Source organism: Salmo salar, chromosome 01, assembly GCF_965601325.2.
Source record: "Salmo salar chromosome 01, fSalSal1, whole genome shotgun sequence".
NCBI classification, from domain to species: Eukaryota; Metazoa; Chordata; class Actinopteri; order Salmoniformes; family Salmonidae; genus Salmo; species Salmo salar.
The window spans coordinates 138,402,584-138,420,666 of record NC_138291.1 but is presented as its reverse complement, the minus strand read 5'-3'; the positions used below and the strand labels follow the sequence as shown (position 1 = coordinate 138,420,666).

Below are 18,083 nucleotides of genomic sequence, written 5' to 3'. Positions count from 1 at the left end.
AAAAATATCTATTTTTTGACAAATATTTTTTCCTTTCTTTCACTCCTGACTGTATGTGCTGCCATAGAAATAGAATGAATAGAACAGGCGTCCCTATTCAAGTCAATGATGGCGTAATGGGTGGACTTGCGGCCATTGCGAGTGTTCCCATAGGACCAAAACAGGAAGTAAAGCAGGAAGTGTACCCATCAATTTGTGCTGTGATTTGTTGAAACAACTCATGTGTCCGAAAACCACGTGTTTTTTTTCATGTGAGTCTTTCATGTCTTTTTGTTGTAAGGGCAGTGGTGTAAAGTACCTAAGTAAAAATACTTAAGTTGTTTTTGGGGGGTATCTGTATTTTACATTTATGACAACTTTTACTTCACTACATTCCTAAAGAAAATTATGTACTTTTTACTCCATACATTTTCCCTGACACCCAAAAGTACTCGTTACATTTCGAATGCTTAGCAGGACAGGAAAATTGTCAAATTCACACACTTCTGAAGAGAACATCCCTAGTTATCCCTAATGCCTCTGATCTGACGGATTGACTAAACACAAATGCTTCGCTTGTAAATTATATCTGAGTGTATGAGTGTGCCCCTGGCTATGCTTAAATTATATATATTTTTTAATTATCCCGTCTGGTTTGCTTAATATAAGGAATGTGAAGTGATTTATACTTTTACTTTTGATATTATATTTGAGCAATTACATTTACTTTTGATACTTAAGTATATTTAAAACCAAATACTTTTCAGACTTTTACTCAATAAATATTTCACTGGGTGACTTTCACTTTTACTTTAGTAATTTTCTATTTAGTTATCTTTACTTTTACTCAAGTAGGAAAATTGGGAATTTTTTCCACCACTGTGGAAGGGCATGTCTGGTTACAGCAAATGTCATCCAAAACTCACAGCAGCCATAGATAACCTGGCTATACAATGCAGTAGCCTCTGCTGCAGAGCCAATGGGAAAACAAAACAAAAGCAGCAGTGCAGGGGGTGAATTAATATACATGAATGGCAATACGAGCGAATGCTATGGGGATTTATAGGCAATTAGCTCGTAATCGGTAAGAGTGGAATAACTATACAATAGAGTGGAAGTCATTTTCACTACATAATAAATACAATTAAGTGTGACAATTATGGGGTGGAAATCTTGAAAATGTACCAGAATGCTAATCATTATGGTGATTTAGATCTTAAGATAAATACATGTTTGCAGTGTATATTAGTGACATCAACACATCTCCGATTCTTACTGTATAAGGTGAGGTGGCTATGGACCTGATCGTGCCTGTTCTCTGTTCCTGAGAAACTTGGTCTTTTTATAGATGTAGGTAGCTTGCAAACCTAGAGAGAGTGCAGACTAAAATCACTGTGCATTATAAATTATTCAATTCCCCTATCCACTCATCAGGCTTAGCTACCAGCTTTGTGCTACTGCCTTATTCCCTTTGTCATGCACACTCACTCACACACGCACACACACACTCACACACGCACGCTCTGTGTCTTAAAGTAACGGTGTGTGCAGCATGCCTGCCTGACATGTCAACATTGGCGTCATTATTTCAGTATATACTCTATGCACTGTTTATGCCTGTTAATTTATCGAAGGAGCACTTTCAACACGCCTCCGGCCTGATGCCAAGGTGTCACACAGACCATAGGGACATGGAGTCAGCTAAAAACAGCGCTCCCCCTCTAACTTCCACATGCACGGACAAAGGCAGGCGCAATCACACACACACTCATGCACAAGCCTCACAAATTAACTCCCCCTCCCTCACACACACACACAAACACACACACACACACTAACACTACTCCCCTAGGGTGAGGCTTTTCTCGGATTAATTTCTACATCCTTCCTGACAAGCAGCAGAGCAACAGCATCACACAGGCATTCATATTTACAATGTGGAGGGACTGAAGTTACGTAACAGCTGTAGGGGGTAGAGCAGGAGTGTCATACTCATTTTGCCCAGGGGGCAGCATTCGGTCTTCAATAAGGTCCCGGAGGGCTGAACTGACAATTGCTTATATTTCCTTGCAGTCACAATTTGCTAAAAATTGTCCTCTATTCCTCTTTTTTGGAATTTTCTATGCTCCCTGACTGTCCAGGGATTATTGGCTAACTGGACAGTCAAGAAACTGTATAAATATAGGTCCATTACAGTGGCGGTTGGGGCTGTTTAAGATGAGCATGGCCTTATTTCCATTACAGCACATTGGATGGCTGTCATTCAAATTCCAATTACCCAGGTCAATGTAACATCTATAGGTTTAGGCTACTACATGATACTCACATTTTCCCTATACCCATCATGAGGTTGCTTCAACATAGCCTACAAATGAAAGTTAACAACGTATGGGCACAAGTCGATAGGAACATTTGAGTAATCAAGGTGACAGACAGTGACACATTCAATACCACAATGCACACTCTTGCCTGCATCTAGCTGATCTAGGGTGTAATCATTCATCCAAAAGCTGCAAACGAGAGTTTCTATTGGACAAATTCAAGTATGTTTATCCCTGTTTCGTTCCGTTTAAGAAACGTTTTCAACAGAATCGGCAGAATGAATACACCCCTGATCACACGCAAACACAGTTCACTTTCAGAGCAGCCACATATAAACAGCATGATCCATTTGATCATTGTATAATTCCTTCTCACATCTACACGCTCTCTTCCTCTCACCTTTCACTTCGCTTGTGGACTTCAATGCACAACACATCAGCTGTCTGTGACGAGGTGGAAAAACCTTTCCAAGCCAAACCTTCATATAATAACTGCTGCACACAGCCTACATCCTTGTCACCATATTAGCTGACCTCAAGCAAACATAGGTACTAGATGTAACGCGTTAGTAAACATGCTACAATCATGCAGTAATGTGTGGCAATAAATTAATAATACCAAAAACGTACCTTCAGTTGTTCCACTGTTGGATAGCCATAGCCAGCTAGGTAACATATCATCCCTCTCTGTTTAAGCCAAGTGTTTGAGTAGGCTAAACTAGCTAGCTGCATTTGCTAGCTAAGTAAGTAAAAAAAATATATATATATAGATAGCTCTCTCTCTGTCTTGCTTCTCCTTCATTTTTGAAAATCTTTTTTGTTAAAAACTGTTCAATTATTGTCTTTCTCTTTGAGTCAATTACTCACCACATTTTATGCAATGCAGTAGCTTATGCTTTCCGTACTAGATTCATTCTCTGATCCTTTGATTGGGACGACAACATGTCAGTTCATAATGCAAGAGCTCTGATAGGTTGGAGGACGTCCTCCGGAAGTTCTCATAATTACTGTGTAAGTCTATGGTAGTGGGTGAGAACCATGAGCCTCCTAGGTTTTGTATTGAATTCAATGTACCCAGAGGAGGATGGAAACTAGGTGGCAGTTCTAAGCTGACATATTGGATTGTGTTATGATGGTCATATTATGGATTATTTAGCTATTTGATTTAGATTTTTGGACCCATATAGGTATCACATGCTTATAATTAAAAAAATATTAGATAAAATTCTGAATTTCGGCCTTTACTACTATAGCCCAGAGAAACAAATAAAACATTCATAAATGGCAAAAAAAGACAGTCCAAAAAGATAATCATAAGCAACAAGGTTTTGAAGTGTTTCTCCTATATCTAGGAGATATAAGAAAGGTTAGGATATATATATATATATATATCTACAGTACCAATGAAAAGTTTGGACACACCTACCAATTTAAGGGTTTTCTTTATTTTTACTATTTCTCTACATTGTACAATAATAGTGAAGACATCAAAACTGAAATGACAAACATGGAATCATGTAGTAACCCAAAAAGTTTTCAACAAATAAAAATACATTAATATATGAGATTGTTCAAAGTAGCCACCTTTTGCCTTGATGACAGCTTTGCAGACTCTTGGCATTCTCTGAACCAGCTTCATAAAGTAGTCACCTGGAATGCATTTGAATTAGCAGGGGTGCCTTGCTAAAATTTAATTTGTGGAATTTCTTTTCTTCTTAATGCATATGAGCCAATCAGTTGTGCTGTGACAAGCTAGGGGTGATATACAGAAGACCGCCCTATTTAGTAAAAGACCAAGTCCATATTATGGCAAGAACAGCTCAAATAAGCAAAGCGAAATGACAGTCAATCCGGAAAATTTCAAGAACTTTGAAAGTTTCTTCAAGTGCAGTCGCAAAAACCATCGAGCTATGGCGAAACCGGCTCTCATGAGGACCGCCACAGGAAAGGAAGACCCAGAGTTACCTCTGCTGCAGAGGATAAATTCATTAGGGTTAACTGCCCCTCAGATTGCAGCCCAAATAAATACTTCAGAGAGTAACAGACACATCTCAACATCAACTGTTCAGAGGAGACTACGTGAATCAGGCCTTCATGGTCAAATTGCTGCATAGAAATCACCACTAAAGGACACCAATAAGAAGAAGAGACTTGCTTGGTCCAAGAAACACAAGCATTGGACATTAGACCGGTGGAAGTCTGTCCTTTGGTCTGATGAGTCCAAATTTGAGATTTTTGGTTGCAACCGCTGTGTCTTTGGGAGACGCAGAGTAGGTGAACGGATGATCTCCACATGTGTGGTTCCCACTGTGAAGCATGGAGGAGGTGTGATGGTGTGGGGGTGCTTTATTGGTGACACTGTAAGTTATTTATTTAGAATTCAAGGCACACTTAACCAGCATGGCTACCACAGTGTTCTGCAGTGATACGCCATCCCATCTGGTTTGCGATTAGTGGGACTATCATTTGTTTTTAAACAGTTAAACGACCCCAAACACACACTGCCAGGCTGTGTAATGGCTATTTGACCAAGGAGAGTGATGTCCTCCACAATCACCCAAACTCAACCCAATTGAGATGGTTTGGGATGAGTTGGACTGCAGAGTGAAGGAAAAGCAGCCAACAAGTGCTCAGCATATGTGGGAACTCCTTTAAGACTGTTGGAAAAGCATTCCTCATGAAGCTGGTTGAGAGATGCCAAGAGTGTGCAAAGCTGTCATCAAGGCAAAGGGTGGCAACTTTGAAGAATCTCAAATATAAAATATATTTTGATTTGTTTAACACTTTTTTGGTTACTACATGATTCCATATGTGTTAGTTCATAGTTTTGATGTCTTCACTATTATTCTACAATGTAGAAAATAATCTAAATAAAAACCCTTGAATGAGTAGGTGTGTCCAAACTTTTGACTGGTACTGCATAAGTTTTTTCTTTCAACATATTTAACCCCTTTTTTGGGTAGGCACAAAGCTACTTTCATACTTTGATAATTTTTTTGAAACCGGTACTTGTTACCTTCAGATCAGTCCCATCTGTGGGGGTCATAGAGCAAAACTGAGAACATCGTTTTTTTGTGAGAATCTCCCCTTTTCACAGTGTGGTCACATTAGCTTGTAGCCCAAATGGTTTGTGCGCTATGAAACAGAAGTTGGCACATCAACAGTACAGACTTCAGGCGAGTCCTCTGACACTTGTGGGGGGGTCGTAGAGCAAAATGGAGACCACCATCGAGTTCGTGAGAGTCTCGCATTTCCATAGAGTGCTCATAAATTTGTAGGTCAAACCGCTTGGACAGTACAGACATTTTAAGATTAGAAGATCGATTTTCGGAATGTCTCATGTTCTGACAAACACCGCTCTAGCTCTGTCATCTTTCACCGCAGATGTGGAAGTGCGACATCGGCGGATGCGGTGGATGGAGACACATCCAATATATAGCTTAAAATTATGGATTTTGATGGGGATTATCAATCAATTATTTGGTGACGTGAATATATTTAGTATAGTTGTACGTAAAAAGGCTAACTTTTTTATTGTTTCACTATTTTATTTTTATGAAATTCACTGAGGAGGATGGTCCTCCCCTTCCTCCTCTGAGGAGCCTCCACTGGTCCATTATCATTTCTATACATTTTCAATTTGGTTTTAGTAATTTTAAAGCATATTGAGTTTGTCCCCGCCAACTATTTTTTTACTCAAACCACCTGCGGGCCAAATTGGAACCCCTTCGCAGGACATATTTTTGACACCACTGGGGTAGAACGATCCAAGAACACATGTATCAAGATTTAAATAAAAAAGTGTGGACTATGCACAATTTGCCCCATCCACCTCCCTGAAATTCACTTCTAGAATATTACCTAGTCAGCAGGCTTGTCAAACATTATATTTTTATTTTAGCACACCATTTTCAGGTTTTCAGGCCAGGTTTCTGAACCCAGATTAAGTGCTGGATTCAATCAGATTGACATCTGCATAGCGTTGTTTTGGCAGTATCAGAGGTGTAACTGTGTCAGTGCTGCAAAATCCACAATCTGCTCCTTGTGTTGCCTAACCACAGACACTGCCATTGGATGCAGCGAAACCACACCCGAGTATAATCTGACAAATCCCATGCAGCCATGTTAGACGTTAAAACACTCGAATTAGACTAATATGCATAAATCCCCCGATCTAAATTAACATGAATTATGTTTCGACATTTGAGAGTCATTGGGCTATTTTGAACATCGATAGTGTCGTTTTGAACTTTTAACTCAGTAGGGATAATAAGTAAAGAGAGTGGTTTGTGACACACAAGAGCAACCGCTCACCGATATGTTAGTTTAAACAGCAGTTGCACATCCAACACCGCCAAACATCTGCTATGCGAATGTCGGCCAACACCGGTTAATGCTCGATCTGATTAAATCCAGGTCTAAGCTTTCTCCTGGACTGATAGGCATGCTGTAACGGACGTCGTAAGGAGTGGACCAAAATGCAGCGGGTAAAGTGCTCATCTTCTTATTTATTAAAGGAAAAACACTTAAACAAAACAAACGACAAAAACAGTCCAATAAGGTGCACAGACTATATTGGAAACAACCACCCACCAACACAAGTGAAAAATGAACACACTTAAATATGGCCTCCAATTAGAGACATCGACAACCAGCTGCCTCTAATGGGAGGTCATTGAAAAACACAACATAGAAATAGAAAACTAGAATAAACATAGAAATAGAAAATATAGAACATAAATCAAAAACCCCGAAACACACAAAACAAACACCCCCTGCCACGCCCTGATCAAACTACAATAACCCCTTTTACTGGTCAGGACGTGACACATGCTCAGCTGAGAAGGTCCATTGAAAATGCTTTTAAGGCAACACAATAAGTTGTAGTCTGTGTCTGGGAAAGAGGTCCTTCGTGTTTGAATCTAACAATTTTACTAATGTTTAATATGTAGTACTGAAATGTGTGGCACTCATTAGATATGGTTGAACATAATTTGATTGATATGCACAGTACCTTTGCATTTTGTAATTTTTTTTCTACCTATCTGTTAGACTCTGTCGGTTTCTCTACAGCTGACACACAAACATGCGCACATTCGCACGTGCCAACACACACACACGCCTGCAGATGTAATAAGTTCCACTGAAATGAGAAGAAAGCTGTGGATATCAGTAAATAATTTCACCCCCCCTAACATTACACCACAGTCATGTCTGTTAAATGGAGTTAGAAGATGCCAACTTTATTTCTGCTGGCTGTAAACGTTTTTGCTATGTGATTCTGTCCAGTGAAAAAAGAAAATCCCAAACCCTCTCTGACTGCCTGTTTACTAACACATAAGGGACGGTTTGAAATTTACAGAACGTGGACGCTAATTAGAGAAGGTGTAATTAATTTGAAGAGTGTTCATTTTAATTAGGCTTTACTAACAACAAGAGGACTTTGTGTTGGAGCCGATTTCTTCCTATTTAAGAAACAAGAGGTAGGCCTACCCGTTTGACCTACAAAATTATAGGCTGCTATCCATAGATTTGTCAGCCAATTCCTCCACCCACCATGGACTCTTTAAATACCTCTGTGTCAGTGAAGAGCTTGGTGTGTTAAGTTAAAACCAGGGCTCAATTTGAAAGGGGTATGTGAGGGTACGCCATACCTTTTGTTAAATAAAATGGCAAAAAGCATAGGCCTAACCCTTGTAAGTATAACATTTAAGATAATAAAAAAGGAGCAGATTATACAAAGCAATCTATAACACCGCTTTAGTCCGCAATGCTTTTTGCTATAAACAAAGTACCCGAGAAAGACGTGACTCTGATGCATATGGGGATATATTTGGGCCATCTCTATGACATTCAGAGGTTGAGCTACAACCTTTTATAGTCAAGGAGATATATAATGCGTTTATAAAAGGCTACTTTTTCTCGGACCCACAAATGCAATGATAGATTCATGCAATGTTTTTTTAAAGAAGATATTTTTACCCCTACCCTTGTCCATGGTGGTCTGCCAACCCACAAACTTCTGGCCAGCAGCTCTAAGCACTATACGAATTGCCACTTTGCCATGTAATGTTTACACGTTTGCTCTGGTCTGTCCTATAAGTGAGGGTTAATGGTAGGCATGTTCTCTGCTATCCACTTTATGTTTTAATTATTATTTTGGGTATAGGGGATGGTCACTTGTTTTTTTTCAAGTGTTTAGGGACGGTCGGATAAAATATATATTACTGAAAGGAGGGCCATCCATTTTCCTTTTAGTGAGTTCCGATTTTCTCCAAGTACACCTTACTATAAATATCGTACAGGTATTTCACTGAGTGGTATATAAAAATACACAGTCATACAAGTATGTTGTGCATGGTTGCCATTGTATGTGAACACCTGTCGTCAAACATCTCATTCCAAAATCATGGGCATTAATATGGAGTTGGTCCCCCATTTGCTGCTATAACAGCCTCCACTCTTCTGGGAAGGCTTTCCACTAAATGTAAGAACGTTGCTGCGGGGACTTGCTTGCATTCAGCCACAAGAGCATTAGTGAGGCCGGGCACTGATGTTGGGCGATTAGGCCTAGCTTACAGTCGGTCTTCCAATTCATCCCAAAGGTGATCGATGGGGTTGAGGTTAGGGCTCTGTGCAGGCCAGTCAAGTACACCAATCTCGACAAACCATTTCTGTATGGACCTTGCTTTGTAAACGGGGGCATTGTCATGCTGAAACAGGAAAGGGCCTTTCTCAAACTGTTGCCACAAAGTTGGAAGCACAGAATCATCTAAAATGTCATTGTATGCTGTAGCGTTAAGATTAAGGGGCCTAGCCCGAACCATGAAAAACAGCCCCAGACCAGTATTCTTCCTCCACCAAACTGTACAGTTGGCACTATGCATTGGGGCAGGTAGCGCTCTCCTGATATCCGCAAACCCAGATTTGTCTGTCGGATTGCCAGATGGTGAAGCGTGATTCATCACTCCAGAGAAGGCTTTTCCACTGCTCCAGATTCCAATGGTGGTGAGCTTTACACCACTCGGTGGAAGCGTTCTGTGAGCTTGTGTGCCCTACCACTTCGCAGCTGAGCTGTTTTTGCTCCTAGACATTTCCACTTCACAATAACAGCACTTACAGTTGACAGGGGCAACTCTTGCAGGGCAGAAATGTAACAAACTGACTTGTTGGAAAGGTGGCATCTTATGACGGTGCCACATTGAAAGTCACTGAGCTCTTCAGTACTGGCCATTCTACTGCCATTGACTGTCTGTGGAGATTGAAAGGCTGTGTGCTCGATTCTATACACCTGTTAGCAACGGGTGTGGCTGAAATAGCCGAATCCAATCATTTGAAGGGCTGTCCACATACTTTGAGTGTACTTCACTGAGAGGTACAGTGAATTCAGAAAGTATTCAAACTCGTTACGTTACAGCGTTAAATGTTTTTCCACATCAATTTCCACACAATACATCATAATGACAAAGCAAAAATTGGTTTTTAGAAAATTTTACAAATGTATAAAAAAACACTGATATATTACATTGACATAAGTATTCAGACCCTTTGCTATGAGACTCGAAATTGAGCTCAGGTTCATCCTGTTTTCATTGATCATCCTTGAGATGTTTCTACAACCTGATTGGAGTCCACCTGTTGTAATTTCAACTGATTGGATATGATTTGGAAAGGCACACACCTGTCTTTATAAGGTCCCACAGTTTACAGTGCATGGCAGAGGAAAAACCAAGCCATGAGGTCGAAGGAATTGTCTGTAGAGCTCCGAGACAGGATTGTGTTGAGGCAAAGATCTGGGGAAGGATACCAAAAGATTTCTGCAGCATTGAAGGTCTCCAAGAACACAATGGCCTCCATCATTCTTAAATGGAAGAAGTTGGGAAAGACCAAGACTCTTCCTAGAGCTGGCCGCCCGGCCACACTGAGCAATCGGGGGAGAAGGGCCTTAGTCAGGGACATGACCAAGAACCCGACGGTCACTCTGACAGAGCTCCAAAGTTCGCCTGTGGAGATGGGAGAACCTTCCAGAAGGACAACCATCTCTGCAGCACTCCATCAATCAGGCCTTTATGGTAGAGTGTCCAGACGGAAGCCTCTTGGAGTTTACCAAAAGGAATCTAAAGGATTCTCAGACATGAGAAATAAGATTATCTGGTCGGATGAAACCAAGATTGAGCTCTTTGGCCTGAATGCCAAGCGTGAGGTCTGGAGGAAACCTGGCACCAGCCAAGACAACGCAGGAGTGGATTCGGGACAAGTCTCTGAATGTCCTTGAGTGGCCCAGACAGAGCCCGGTCTTGAACCCAATCAAACATCTCTGGAGAGACCTGAAAATAGCTGTGCAGTGATGCTCCCCATCCAACCTGAGAGAGCTTGAGAGGATCTGCAGAGACGAATGGGAGAAACTCCCCAAATACGGGTGTGCCAAGCTGTACCCAAGAAGACTCGAGGCTGTAATCACTGACAAAGGTGCTTCAACAAAGTACTGAGTAAAGGGTCTGATTACCTATGTAAATGCGATATTTTTTAATCATTTTCTGACATTTCTAAAAACCTGTTTTTGCTTTGTCATTATGGAGTATTGTGTGTAGATTGATGAGGGGAAAAAACAGTTGAATCCATTTTAGAATAAGGTTGTAACATAACAAAATGTGGAAAAAGTCAAGGGGTCTGAATACTTTCCGAAAACACTGTATATTTGGTTATGTGATCTTCCAAGACATTGATTCAGCTTTGATCTAACTTTAGTAAACAAGCACCATTGTGAAAAGTGGCAGAGCGATGCTCCGGTGCACTCAGGTAGCTCTACACGCCTGCAGTCTTCTGCCCTGAATGAGCAATTGAAGCACACTTAGCCTACTCTTTTGCCTTGCGCAAAATTTTGTGGTGCAGAAATGAGAGATCACATATGTGAGGCTGTTTTATGAAAATCTTGGAATATTTGGTTGGGTATGCAGTACGTGAGCAACTGCTGCCCTCATGATGAGTTCTGATTTTTTTGTGGCCCCTACCCCTATCAAAGTTGCCCATCCCTGGCCTATGACATTGGCCTACATCTCAAGTTGCGTTGCGCAGAATATCAGATCTCAACTGTTTAACTGTTTAACATCACCAGTAGGCTAGGCTACCACATCCCTATAATATACTGAATATCGTTTTATAAGCGAGTATTGTGTCTAGGCAACTGAAATAATCTTAATTTACTCCATTTTAAATTCAGGTTGTAACATAACAAAATGTGGAAAAAGTCAAGGGGTCTGAATACTTTCCGAAAACACTGTATATTTGGTTATGTGATCTTCCAAGACATTGATTCAGCTTTGATCTAACTTTAGTAAACAAGCACCATTGTGAAAAGTGGCAGAGCGATGCTCCGGTGCACTCAGGTAGCTCTACACGCCTGCAGTCTTCTGCCCTGAATGAGCAATTGAAGCACACTTAGCCTACTCTTTTGCCTTGCGCAAAATTTTGTGGTGCAGAAATGAGAGATCACATATGTGAGGCTGTTTTATGAAAATCTTGGAATATTTGGTTGGGTATGCAGTACGTGAGCAACTGCTGCCCTCATGATGAGTTCTGATTTTTTTGTGGCCCCTACCCCTATCAAAGTTGCCCATCCCTGGCCTATGACATTGGCCTACATCTCAAGTTGCGTTGCGCAGAATATCAGATCTCAACTGTTTAACTGTTTAACATCACCAGTAGGCTAGGCTACCACATCCCTATAATATACTGAATATCGTTTTATAAGCGAGTATTGTGTCTAGGCAACTGAAATAATCTTAATTTACTCCATTTTAAATTCAGGCTGTAACACAACAAAATGTGGAAAAATTCAAGGGGTGTGAATACTTTCTGTATGCACCGTAAATTCCTTAAAAAGTGCACCCCCCCCCCCCCACACACACACACACACACACACACACCTGGGGCCAATCAAAGTAATTTTGTAAATGCCAGATCTCTATGGCAAGATACATCATTCACCCAAGTTTTCGTGGAGACAGGTCCACAGTCCCCTCCCTGATTTCATTGTGGGGGACAATGAAATAATAGGATACATTTACAAACGTGCAGATATTCAATTAAAATCAGTGAAGCAGTAGATATTTCTCTCTCTCTCTCTCTGATGACTATGTACAAGCAGTACAGACAGACTTAGCTAAAACTGTGTGCGGTGTGTTTGTGTGTGAGTGTATGTATGGCCACAAGGAGAGTAGATAATTGTCCCATTAATTGTTTTCCTATTTGTGTGTGGAGGAAGCCGACAGTGATCCATTAGCTCTGCTCTTTGGTGGCTTTGACTCGCCGTCTCTTTCATATCAAATGCGATCTGGAATAGATGGTGGATAACGGGAAGAACTACGGCTAAGATGAAGATAACAATGCCTGCATCCCAAATGGCATCCACCCTATTCCCTATATAGTGGCCAGGCCAGGGCCTATGGTCAAAAGTAGTGCACTATATAGGGAAAAGAGTGCCATTTGGGATGCACACAATAACAATACTGATAGATGGTGATAGTGGAGGGGTGATTGCAGTGATGGTGATGACTAGTATGATGGTGGTGATGATAAGAATGATAATGGGGGATAAAAATGATGATGACTTTGATGATGATGACTTTGATGATAATGGCCGTAACGGCAATGACAATATAAGAGGAAGGCGATGGGAGATACTGACCAAACGGATAGCAATGTAAAGCCAAGGAAAGACAAGAGAAGAGACGGGAATAAGAAACAAACCAATCGCTCTAAACTAAACTACAGCATAAAGTTGACAGGGCAGCTGAAGCAATGACATAATTGTAACAAATCGTATTCTGCAGGGAACGTAACAGTGCTTATTTCCAAACTATGGCCTCCACTGAACAATAAGTCAATATTTCCATATTTTATATGGGACCCATCTTGTAACTTCTGCTGATTCCTCATCTGTGTGACACAACATGGTGGTGTAATCTTTCCCTTTCACTTTCCACTGTTGTACTGTAAATAAATTGTAATGTCAAAATAGCACATCTCATCTCAAAAAAGGTTCCACTTCATATAAAGTTAGGTGAGAAAACAATCAAAAGAAGCAGAGGAGAAGATCTTAGGATTTAATAAGTAAGCGTTCGAGTGACAAGCAAACACTGCACACAGAGTTCCCTGTCTAGCAAAACCAAACCTGTAACCTAATCACTTTATTGAAGAAAAAAAATTCTTAAAATCAACACAGAACTACATCTAGCAAATACAGTATTTCCAAAACATACACACTCACGAAGTTGAATCAGGAGCTTTCATCCAATAGTCCACACACTCAGTTTGTCAGTGTACCTTGTACGAGTTGTATCAGGCTAAGTTTGGGTGTATGTGTGTGAACCCAGGAAGATAAAGCATAGGTACAAATATTTTTAAGGTTGCAAAATGCCGATACTTTTCCCAAAATGCCTAGGTTTTCCAGAAGATTTCTGCAATAAGGAGCGAATAAACAGGAAATCCGTGAATCCTTCAACCAGAATTTCAGGAAAACCTGGACCTTTTGGGAAAGTTTTGAAACCCTAGTAACAATCCAATCAGGGAGTGGTTTATTGTACTGACCTGTCGATGATTCCACACATGTCAATCTGCAGGTCGCTGTAGTTTCCTATCAGCATCTGTTGCACCTTGATCAGGTCCACAGCATTATTATCCACATGGATGTGTCTCATACAGCCTTGGAACACGTTGAAAGGGTTTCTGCACTCCTGGTTATTCTTGCTATCCGGGCAACCTGTGTTAAACCAAATGATAGCCATCAATCAATAGCCATTCCCTAGTAGGACTTACAGAAGACAGGTGGCAATTAAGACCCCATGATAAAGAATTGCGTAGATATGTGGTATCTTATATGAATGTACATTGTTCATACTGTAGCGAAGCAGAGCATATTCATGATTGTCTAGAAAAAATACCATATAGTGCAACTCAAGCTCAAGGCCAAGTGTTGAACACAGGAGATTTTCTAAGCATAAGTGTTATTCTGCCTGGTTTCGAGTGTGTTTAGACCGTGGACACCGAGCTGGTGCTGCCTGCCTGCCTGGCTCTCTGGTTACACTGCTGGCTAAAGGTAATTAAATGGCATGACAAGCCTGCTGAAGAGCCTTTGCTGAGAGGAGGCGAGGAGAGGGAAAGAAAGACCAGCTCAGAAGCAGAACTGATGGAGAAATGAAGGGCGCTAAAGATGAGAAGGAGGATGAGGAGGAGAAAGAGGAGGAGAGGCGAGAAGAGAGGAGGACAGAGAGACCAGCTCAGAAGCAGAACAGAGAGAACTGAGAAGACCTAAAGAGATGGAAGAGGAGGATTAGGAGGAGGAGAGGAGAGAGGAGAGGGGGACAGAGAGAGCAGCCCAGAAGCCAAACAGAGAAACACTGCTCTAAGGGAAGCTAAATTGGAGGAGGACAGATCCTGCAGTCTGGTTAAGAAGTTATATGCTTCTTTGCACTAAGCCCTGAGATCAAACGCTACTGGTCCAATTCAAATCTTGATACATTTATGCACCAACAGTAGTCAAATTTACACTTGCCTATCTAACTACAATTAGGATTAGTCCCTGGAAATCCAAGCAGTATTTACACTTAGGGCCCAGAGTTTTTCCAGGTCATGTGACCGTCAGGAAAAACTTGGGGTCTGATGTAAGTGTGATGCTCTCTCTTACCTCCAAAGAAGAGGTTGTTGCCTGATACCACAGGGAAAGATGGGCTGGCATGAGCCGTGGAGCTTTCCTCTTTATCCACAGTGATGGTCAGACGACCTCTTCTTGCAGTCAGGTCTACTGAATGCCACTGGCCGTCGTTCAGACCAAACCCTATAGACAGAACAGACACAACAACAATGTGTCAGAGTCAGCGTTTCACAACAGTAAGCTGCTCTCAGATAACTCGATATTCCGCATAACAAAGTCTTAGGGCGCAACAAGGTTGTTTTACTTTTCCAGTCATTAGCTATCTAGGGTAATAAGACTGTGTTATTCTCTGAAATAGAAACAGCACATGGAAAACAAAAATAAAACAACAACCAGATGTTACTATTGATCTGACCTGTGACAGCGTCCAGTAGGATCCTGCCAGTCTTGTGTATCTGCAGCCTGACTCTGGTCTCGCTCAGGTAGAGCCACAGGCTCCCCACCTGCTGCTGGAGGTCAAAGGTTAACAGAAGGCCCGCTCTGTTCCAGGTCCGGAACTGCAGGCTGATCGCCACACCAACCGCCACCAAGGCAACCCCGCCACCACCGGCGTCTCTCTGCTGTAGAGCTGCACCCGGAAACTGGAGGAAACTCTGGGCGCCAGCGAACGTCACTGGGACGGAGACCGGCTCAGCACAAGTAAAGGTCACATTGCCCTGAAGAAATGTAAAAAAAAAAATCGATAATAATATCGAAATATGAAAAACATAAATATGAATTAGACCTCAGCGAGAAGGTGAAATAAAGCTAAGGGACATCTGACCTGAGTATATCGGGAATAGCAATAGAAGAGATCTAGCTAATCCGCTACATTTCCTGAAGGAGGACATTCATAATACATATTATCATAATGAGAGTCCTCAAACTTATAGTGACATGGTCTCAGGACATTAGCAGAGCAAACAAACAGGACTGGTGTTAAAAGCTAAACTGGCTAAACCATACTGAGCGCTGCGCTCAACCATTGTTTTGCTTCAGTTAAAACAACGGTGAGCAAAGTGTTCAGTTATGATTTAAACAGGTAAGTTAAATGCAGATTTCTGAAGTAATGACTGCAGGCTGTCTGTGTGTCTGAGAGTACGGTTTGGACATCTAGTATGTTGGCCATTGTTGTTGGATACTGGTAGAAATGAAGGTTTCATGGTCTCTTGCTGAGGCAGCAAAAGTGATGTATTACAGTACTGTCTAGCCCAAAGGGATATCAGGGAGGAATCTTTTAGCAGTTTGGCTTTGCTGTTCAATAACTGCAAGAGGGAAACAGTAGCAGTCAAAGTGATATACAGCAACACATGTAGTGTAAAGTGCAACAGTGTGCTACTGTAGTGAACAGAAACTTCAGGCCCAGAAAAATGACAAAGAAAATGTTATGTCCTTAAAGTATAATCCTTTGGATGGATGGCTGTCTTTCTTTTTTTTTTTTTATGAAATCATTACCCTCATTAACATCCTTATTACATTTAAACAAGTGGTAATGTCTCATCTCTGGCTACTGAGATTGTGGGTGTTTATTCATTTCAGTGCAAAACCTAAAATCTTTTCCACATGGATTATTTCTCATTTCTCCCTACTTCATGTTGGAGTGGTTAAGGTAATCATTTACAAGATGGTAAATGTGTTCAGGAGAAAGCTAAATACCATCTAGAGGGATTTAGCTCCACAAAAGAAGACTCTCTGCTCCCTTATATCCTTCTCATCATGGATTTGTTAATTAATGGACCGATCAATATGAAAATAATCAATTTTTGTATTGAGTAGGGCTGTGACGGTCATAGAATTTTAGATTACGTTATTTGGCCAGCAAATAAACACAGTCACACGTAATAACGGTTTGAATAGCATTCACTTTTTTAAAATTTACTTTATTTAATTTTTACTCCGCTCCTGGCTGCATGTGCTGGCAATCTTTTAGACAATTGAGAAACAGATGTACTATCTTGTTTAAGAAAAAGTTTGGACACACCTACTCATTCCAGAGTATTTTTACTATTTTTTAGAATTGTAGAATAATAGTGAAGACATCAGAACTATTAAATTACATATGGAATCATGTAGTAACCAAAAAAGTGTTAAACAAATCAAAATATATTTTATATTTGACATTCTTCAAAGTAGCCACCCTTTGCACACTCTTGGCATTCTCTACTTTTTCAGCTCCATCTTTGAGTCTGCTGAACGGTGGTTTAATTGACCCTGGTCAGTCAATCAGCCTAAAGCTGACTCAACGGTTAACCCATCAACTTCTAGTAAATCTTTGTTTTAATTTAAACAATTTACTACAGTATCTGTGATGTGTTAGATGCCTGGGGCTGATATGCTTGATCCATTTTTGCTGCAGCTCTCTGCCACACTGAATGGTGAATCATTAACCCATATTTTTTACCTGACGATTATATCCGGTACTAAATAATTATTGGCCTATTTCTAAACATTATTGCCTAGCTAAATTATTAGAATTCTTGATTAATTCTCAGCTAAGAACTTTCTACTCTTTGAAATCTATTCTAAATGAACATCAGTCAGGTTTTAGACTAGGTCATAGCACTATCTTTGCTGCATCCCTAGTTACAAATGATGTGGTTAACTGTATGGATAAAAGGCAACATTTTGCCCTATTCATTGACCTGTCAAAGGCTTTCGATACTGTTGATCACTCACTGCTAATTCAGAGGCTTCCCTCAATTGGCCTAGATCAGCCTGCACATAACTGGTTTAAAAATGACTTGACAGAAGGTTAAATCAGGTTGCCTGGATATTATGAAAGGTGTCCCGCAGGGATCGATTCTGGGTCCTGTAGTTTTTAAATGTTTACATTAACAATATCGACTTGTCTGTAAAAGATTGTAACCTGCATTGTATGCCGATGATACTGTTTTGTATGCTATTGCCCCCACGGTAGACCAGGCTCTATCTGAACTACAGTCTGCCTTCACTGTATTACAGAAAAACTTTATTGACCTTAAATTAGTACTGAATGCCGATAAAACAAAGTATATCTTATTCTCTAGAGCGCATAAAAATAAGTCTGATGATTTAAGCATATGTAGTTTGGATGGTGTACATATTGATCGTGT

The 18,083-nt window shown here is 40.7% G+C and overlaps 1 protein-coding gene across 3 annotated transcripts in view; it reads right to left on the bottom strand.

Moving 5' to 3' along the window:
- The window catches only part of LOC106561104 (contactin-associated protein-like 4), a 210,218-nt gene that overhangs the window by 85,211 nt on the left and 106,924 nt on the right, over nt 1-18,083 (bottom strand). For all 3 annotated transcript variants that reach the window (XM_045688516.2, XM_045688526.2, XM_045688535.2), the window contains 3 exons: nt 15,368-15,668; nt 14,986-15,135; nt 13,890-14,061 (listed from right to left, as the gene is read on the bottom strand). In XM_045688516.2, the coding sequence (XP_045544472.2) occupies nt 13,890-14,061; nt 14,986-15,135; nt 15,368-15,668 (623 nt within the window). The remainder of the gene's footprint in view (nt 1-13,889; nt 14,062-14,985; nt 15,136-15,367; nt 15,669-18,083) is intronic.